Source organism: Triturus cristatus, chromosome 12, assembly GCF_964204655.1.
Source record: "Triturus cristatus chromosome 12, aTriCri1.1, whole genome shotgun sequence".
Classification (NCBI taxonomy): Eukaryota; Metazoa; Chordata; class Amphibia; order Caudata; family Salamandridae; genus Triturus; species Triturus cristatus.
This window is the reverse complement of record NC_140595.1, coordinates 643,410,474-643,418,463: the sequence shown is the minus strand read 5'-3', so window position 1 is coordinate 643,418,463 and position 7,990 is coordinate 643,410,474. Positions and strand designations below refer to the sequence as shown.

General features: G+C 41.4%; 1 protein-coding gene across 2 annotated transcripts in view; it reads right to left on the bottom strand.

Annotated features, from left to right (window-relative positions):
• Window positions 1–440: 440 nt before the first annotated feature.
• Window positions 441–7,990, bottom strand: part of KLHL36 (kelch like family member 36) — a 31,867-nt gene continuing 24,317 nt past the window's right edge. For both annotated transcript variants that reach the window (XM_085639648.1, XM_085639649.1), the window contains 2 exons: window positions 5,869–6,026; window positions 441–3,560 (listed from right to left, as the gene is read on the bottom strand). In XM_085639648.1, coding sequence (XP_085495774.1) covers window positions 3,005–3,560; window positions 5,869–6,026 — 714 coding nt within the window. In that variant the 3' untranslated portion in view covers window positions 441–3,004. The remainder of the gene's footprint in view (window positions 3,561–5,868; window positions 6,027–7,990) is intronic.

Sequence of the window (7,990 nt, the reverse complement as noted above, 5' to 3'; positions counted from 1 at the left end):
TCCATAACATCAAACGTTAAGATTGCAGCTTCCAAACCATTTTAAATTAAATTTGCGGCCTTCAAGCCACTCTTTATCCAAGAGGCATTACTAGAGAGAGAGAGTGTATCTATAGTCTGTTTGCCCTGATCATAGAAATTCCTCCACAGTAACAGGTGTTAGTTAGAATCTCTTTTTCTGAAGGATGGAGAATTCGGTCTTGGCATCTTAAGATATGTACTAGACAACATATCTTATACTGTCTTTGCTAAAACATTGATATGCTCTGAATACTTTGGGGACTTGCCTTACATTTCCAACCTCTAAACTGCCATGTGTGGCATAATGTAAGACTAACAAGCTAGGGCTAGGTTACTGTATGTTTCACAAGAGTACCTTAAAAACACTAGTATGTGTTTGCAAAACCTTGGATATTGTAAAAAGACCACATAAGATATCAATACAGTTTTGCCTAGTGTCTTTATTCATGAAACATCTATCATCTATCAACAATTATAACAGAATTAAAGTTTACATACTCATACTCTTTTGGAGCAAAGCAACAATTAATCACAGTGTAGATTACCACAGAGAATAATTTGCCTACACTCAAACTCCCAATCCTTTGGCGGTCTTATCAGGTGGATGAGGACTGAATTCTACAAATGAACTAATAAACTACAAACTGGTATTCTTTGCACTTCCTTTGTTCTAACCCTAGTTTCCTTGCATTAAACCTAGTCTTGCCAGTTTGTACTTTGGTATGCCACTGTACTGAAATGGGTCTCTTTTCAAGCCCCAGTTTTGCACTCTAATAACAAGCACTGGCAAAACCAAAAGGTCTTACTTTTACTGCAGGGGACTGGCATATTGGCTTTACAAAGGTTTTCTTTATTTGCCTAATTCCGCTCTAAGAGCTTTTGCATCTTCAAACTAAAATGTGCATTATTCAGACGTTCTACACCTTAACTCACACATGAATACAGACATAGCCCAATTAAACAAAACCATTGCATTGTGTTAAAGTGTGTTTTTCTGGCTTAGATCTGACCAGGCTTCAGTTAGGCCTCAGCACCCTCTTGTTCAAAATGGATGCTATATCATGATGTTCATTCTGTATTTATATTTCTAGCCTGACACTACATACAACAGGATGTTGATTGTTTATTTCTGTTTGACATTGCTCTCCAAGAGCTTGATAGAAGAAACCCTTTTGCTACATTCTCCAAGGTTCTTCCTGCTTTCACACAGTATTGCAATTTATTGACAATGGTTCTCTCTTGTTTTCGTAACTAGTCTGGTTTAATACCTCTGGACGATATTAAGCCAGAAGGGTAGAATCAATATTCATGCAGTGGGTTAGTGCTAAGATGATATGGTTATGTGACATCCTAAATGTGAAAATGTGATATGTTGGAGAAATGATCATACCATGCTGACTCTGCAGTCTTCATCATTTCTAAGCAAGAACACTATATAAGCCTTTGAATGTGGGTCTGAGGCAGATTCTTTTGGCCTTTACTAGGGATGTTGTCCAATTTCTTACTGATTTTGCTGCACACTTGAGACTTAGCATTTCTCAGGTTTTTACCCATTATTCTGTAATTGAAAGCTTTCATGGCAAATTATTTCTATGTGATTCAATGACTGCTGCATCTGCATTATATCATTTCTGTATGGTACCTTTTAAATGTGTAATAAACCTTCACAGTTTTCAAATTACTAATCTCGAACTCCCTTTCTGAGTCTGTTGTTTTATTGACTGTATTTTGGAAAGCGATTTTGGATCTTGTCTCTAGGGACACATTGACTCTTAGATTTGAGGTTAACACCGTCCATAATCCATCTTTGATCCACCCAATATCTGGGCGGCCACTGTCCTGCAGATTTTCTAGGGCGCTGCACACCCACACCACTTATGGTTTTAGTTTTCCCAGTCCTTATTGAACTGCATCACAATCACTGGCAACACAAAAGCATTCCTAAATGTGTAGACACACATATATGGTGGTCATCTTGTAATGGAGTTCGTGTTTATTTGAAACCCCATTACAAAATGGCCACCGGGAATGTGTGCTCTTGCACACTCGTGATTTTGGAAGGATTTGGCTTTGCCACTGCTTCTGTGCAATTCAACAAGCACTTGCAAAGCCAAAACCATGAGCAGTGACTGCACACAGCACTGGGTGGTGGAGCGCTACGGCAAGATCCACTTCTGGCATCTTAGGGGGAATGGGTGGCATAGTGACAGTGATGGGGAGCTAACAAGGAGGTAGGGGCACAACAGTTGAGAGCATAATCCAGGGGCCTATTTAAATCCAATGTAACTGTCCACAAAAAGCCATTGCTTTAAGGAACAGCCTTCCCAACCCCCTGAAGGGGGATGATCAAAGGCCCACTGTCTATATTCATTTATGTTGTACTGTGTTGGTAACATGGGGTCTCTGACAGACAAGTTTGTGTCCAAGACCTAAAATGGGGACACAAAATGCATTTCCTTTGGTGTTGTACTACAAACGTTTAAAAAATTCAGTGTTCACAGTAAGGTTTATTTACAATAAAAGAGTTGTACACGTCATATAGCAACATCCAATGAAGCCTCCCCTCCTGCCTCTTTCTCATCATGCACCTTTCATCTTGGCAGGCCTCTACAATCACACATGCATTAAAAATTGCGTTGCTTCCAATCAAGCATGCAAAACAGTATTGGGTCACAGATAATGGTTGACAATAAAACACTGTTAAAATGTAACTTTGTGTCAATAAAATGTATTTGCGTTCCTCACTGACTTCGTGGGAGGAGGGAGAGGGCGGTGAGTTCTGTGAACCGTAGGGTTCCGTTAGTTCATCATGGGATACAGCTGTGAGCACACTCTCCCACCCAAGCAAAGCTCCTCCAAGGTCTTGTCACCAAACCCTTTAGGAGGTACCACAATGGCATGGCAGTAGACTTCAATATCCACGCTCCAACAGTTCCTGGGTTGCAGGGCCAACATTGCTGGCGTCTTTAAGGACACACGTGTACTCATCTGTCATGATCTGAATGCCTTTTGATTTTGGATTTTTTGTTTTTGCTATCCATTTCTGGTTTCAGCACACAAACACATGCAGACACCCCAGCAATAGTTTTAGGGAGGTCTGTCCCTTTTAACCATTTTTTCTTCTCACTGTCGTACACCTGTACAATTTTGGAAAAGACAGTCGTCTCCCAGCTGTAGCCTCCAAGAACATAAATCTTCCCATCCCATACTGCCACTCCTGATTCGCTGTTTGGGTTAAACAGGGGAGCCACCCTTGTCCATTGGTCGCAGTGAGGGCTGTAAGACTCCACAGCCAGGATGTCGAAGCGTTCCATGGATTCAACACTGTCATCACTGCCGCCGATTGCATAGATGCTGTCCTCAAGCGTGCACATGCTGTGCCAGCCACGTGCTGTGATCATGGGCCTTTTCTCTTCCCATATGTCTGTTCGGCAATCGTAGCAAAGAAGATTTTTTCGGTAAGGGCCAATTTGGTAATCATGGCCGCCGGATATATAGATACACTCATTGTAGGTTGACCCAGCATGACCATAAGTGAACCTAGGAAAAAAAGAAATGGGACATGTTAATAAAGTGGTGTTATTTGAAGCCAGCTTGACTTTTTGTTGATCAGAATGCTTACATTTAGGGGACTGAAATATAACTGTGGTGCGAACAATTAACATAGTTTAATACCTTCTGATGAGACTGTAGCAATTGTTCTGGCTAGAGGGCAATAACACTTAAATAGACCTGTGGTGAGATAAATTAATGTTACCAAAATTAGTTGCAAGAATGAAATGCCTGCAGTGAATAAAGAGATAGGTATTCCTAATGTTTGTACATCTAGCCCTATCTCGTAATTAGGAAATCGGTATTCCTAATGTATGAAACTCATTGGGTTTTATTTAGGGATTCCTTGTGGGGTGCAAACTGACCTACTTCATGAATATTAAAGAGGTAGGTCGCAGTTTGTGACCCATTAGGAATCACAGCCAGCTTTTTAATAAAGCGACCTTTTTACCTTGAAGGAAAACGCGATGCGTTTCAAAAGACAAAAATGAAAACCTTGAAGTTTAAGTTTTTTAAGAGCAGGACCGTGGGACCACAGCCTGCTCTTAAAAAAGTATAATTTACATTCTCAAAGGGGAAGGGGTCGCTTCTAGATGCCTTCGCAAATGGGTTACCATCAGTTTTAAATTGGTGGTAAAGTATTACTGTTTTGCGACCAGAATTTAGTCGTAAAACATGAATACATACCATACTGATTAAGTATTGGAAGGGATGCCCTAAACATACCCCTTCTTATTACTGAATTGCAAATGCTTTGCGCATTGTGTACATTTGAAAAAGCATTTTTTAATTCGCAACGCAACAGGAAAAATGCTTTGTGCATCTGGCCCTAAGTGCTTTGTGGTATAGGTATGTGAATCACATAAGTGTAATATTGTGCATAACATTGGCAGTGTGCACATGACATGGATTATTAAAGGGGTGTTTTCCCTAAGGATGATAGGGTGAGTTTTGACCACGTACTTCGCCCATTCACAGGTGGGTGCAGCGATAAATTTCTACAATGAGCAGTTGGACTGCACAGATTGAGTGTAATGTTCAAGGGTCAACTGGTGCTCAGTCTGCCAGGAGAGAGACACAAGTCAATGCAAGGCAACACTAGTCCTCAAGTATAATTTATTAAGCCTGCAAGGAGCGATTTGCACCACCTTGAGTGACTTTGTAAATAAATGTAACGCAACGCTTTAGATGCGCAGATTGGGACACGAACATGAAATTCAAAATATCAGCTCCATTCCTGCTGAATGCACGATTACTACAATGGTTCCTGCAGCATCGTGACACGCAATAGCCAAATAAATCAGGCACAGGATGCTGAAGACGTTCCTACAGCAGTGGGGTATAGAATGTTCATGTAGAGTTGAGGTTAGGGCTCATGATGCCACAGCAGTTCCTGCTCTATCCAGGAAATGCCATCAAACCACAGCAGCTCGTGCGGCTTTCAGGCAGACAGGCTGTACAATGCCACAAGAGTTCCTAGTGTGTCCAGGCTGGATGGTTGGGCACAGGGTAATGTCAAAGCGGATGCACCCTGGCACAGCAGTCTCTGAAGCTCTTTTGCATGCAGTGTCCGTGACCCCTTGACACCCCTACTCCAAGGGGAGAGCAATCTGCATTCCAACCTGTAAACGCTCTCACATGAAGTCAGCCAAAAGCATATTAACCAGGCTCCCTCGGAAGACACAGCCTGACATTTGACCTCAGTGTTTGAATTCCTGGTAAATGTGATGAATTAACAACAAGATTTACATGCCTGTTTAGAGATAGGGAGGGATGAAGTGAACCTGGAGAGCCTAAGCCAGCAAACGAAAAAGCAAAAAAAGTGAGTGACAATCGACAAAGGCAATGGCAAGTAACGGGCAGAATGCATTCCCAGGTCAACTTCTTAAACTCCCCAAGATGTCTTTAGCATACCACACAGCTGTGCTGTCTGGTAGGCCACAACCTAAAACAAGATAGGGATCATGAGTGGCAGATCAGAAAGAGGTGACATGGGGATAAGGAAAAAAATGATAAGAGATGGAGTATGTCAAAGAAGTGTAGATGAAACAGAGAGCGAGTGCGTGAGAGAGGATATAGGCATATGTGTGGGGATGTTAAGTAAAAGGAAGAAGTGGAGCAGTATTAGAGCATGACTAGTAATTGCAGTCATGCATCCTGGAAAGTCTTTGCTGTTTGATGTCTTAGCTTATTGTGGGGATTTTAGAGCCCAGCAGGAGCCTTGACTTGGCTCTTTCCATAAATTCTCTGGCTTGCCCGTTTCTCTCAGAAAACCTAATTTCCATCAGTACATTACCTTGGCAATCCTGCTACATAGGACCAAGTGTCCTCACGAGGGCAGTAGATCTCAACTGACGAGAGTGCTCCGTTTTCATTCCTTCCACCAACAGCAACCAGTTTATCTGCCAGGGATGCAAGATAGAAATCCACACGACGCTGATTCATTGAAGCCACCTGCAACAACAATTGTGATACAGTTCTTTAAACACCAGTAGGGGGTGGTGCATGGTATTGGGACACTAACAAATGAATGCTCAAAATGGTTTATACCTTCAACTTTCTTGCTGCCTGCCAAGAAATCTCGATTAATACCACCGAAAATAGAACTCATGAATTTGGTGTTATTACTGCCAGATTCTCACCAACACAGATTACATCTCTGTTTCAGAGTACTAAAAGGCACGCTTTGCCTGCAAGTACATCACTGACAGCCTCCTAATATACAAGAGGGGAACAATTACTACTGTGAGGATTTTTCCAGTTTCCACCCTTCCCCACCAGTACCTCCCATCAACGTCCACCCTCCCCACCAGCAACGACACCCACTTGTGCCTTCTGAGTTTACCCAATTGACTCCCACTACATTCAAGGATGCATAATCTGCCATGGACCTGCATCTAAAGATGGACTTTGTCCGAAACACCTGTAATGCATATTCTTGGGGTCTCTGAATGCACAATGAGATTTTGAGATATACTTTACCTGTCTAGCAAAGAGGTGGGTGTCACGAAAATAAAAGATTCCAAACATAAAAATGTGCGTTTCTGGTTTTATTGTTTACCCTTGATATTTGACCCCATGAAATCAAGGTTCATAGGTTTAAGGTGAGTAAGGTATGTTGTTTGACTTTACCAAGGTCCTGAACTGCAGGGAGAGGCTTTCTTTATCCCACACTAAAATTAATGTGATATTTCAGAATCATTTTAGAGGAATTGTGTACAAGGGGATAGCCTTTATTTACTTAATGGCACAAGGTAGCAATTTACAGTTACCCTGATTTCTTTTCTGGGATCCAGATTTGGTGTACATTTCCCCCAAAACATGGTCTTTACCTGGAACAGGAATGAGGACTAACATTGCTTGAGGAATTGGTAATGTCCAAGATGGGAGAGGTGGTGAGAATGGGTCGAATGTTTGCATTAATCCCAGTCAAAACTTGGACTTGGCAGCAGACCGAGTAATTACTAAATAGTTGAGATTAGTTGAAACCTTCCACCCATCACTTTGTTGTTCTTCTATGATATTAAGAAAATCCACATATGATAAATCTACATACAACCACTTTATTTGAAAATCATTTAGTTAGTCAGTGGTTGTCCTGAAAATGAGGCAGGGAGCGAACCCTAGTGAACCACATTACACATCCCTGGTTGTTACCTACTTGATTAAAAATCAAGTTGGAGAAACACAGCCTTGCAAATCCAGACTGACAAAACTCCAGATCAGTTCAAATCTAATGATGGTTCTAGCTATCTATCTATCTATCTATCTATCTATCCACACGCACATATATACATTCACTCTGCAGTTATATTGGTTCTGACTTGCCACTGAAAAGGCCATTTCTTTTTCTTTTCATGATAATGTTGATGCAGTTAAATGAACCTGCACAAAACAGTCCACAAAAAGTTCATCTGATCCATGATGAACAATTTGATTGCCAGAGTAATGTCAGCACACTTCTGAAAAAAATTACAAAGAAGTGTCCCAAAAATCTTTAGTAGTCTTTAAACGGGTGCTCAGTAAAGGGGGGGCAAAGAATACTTCAAAGCTTCTACTACAGTAGAATGCACGCCCAACCATAACACCAGAGAGTCTTCATTGTCCGTACAGACAAATCTTCTTTAATTCCCAAGTTCTCTCATGAAGAATGTTCTACCCAGCCAATGCACCTCTCGTCACTGGGCAGTGACCCAATGACTTTGCCAGGGCTAGACACATTGTATACAAATATGCAATAAGTCCATATGGATCGAGCAATCCTATGGGTATAAGTGAACCTTCATCTTAAGGCGTGAAGTGAATATGACCAAGGAGGAGTCATCCATAGTGTTTTGTAAAATTTAAAAAACACAGTGACAGTGTACGTGATAAACTGTAGTGAGCGTAGGCTTATACAGAGATTGTTTTAAATAAGC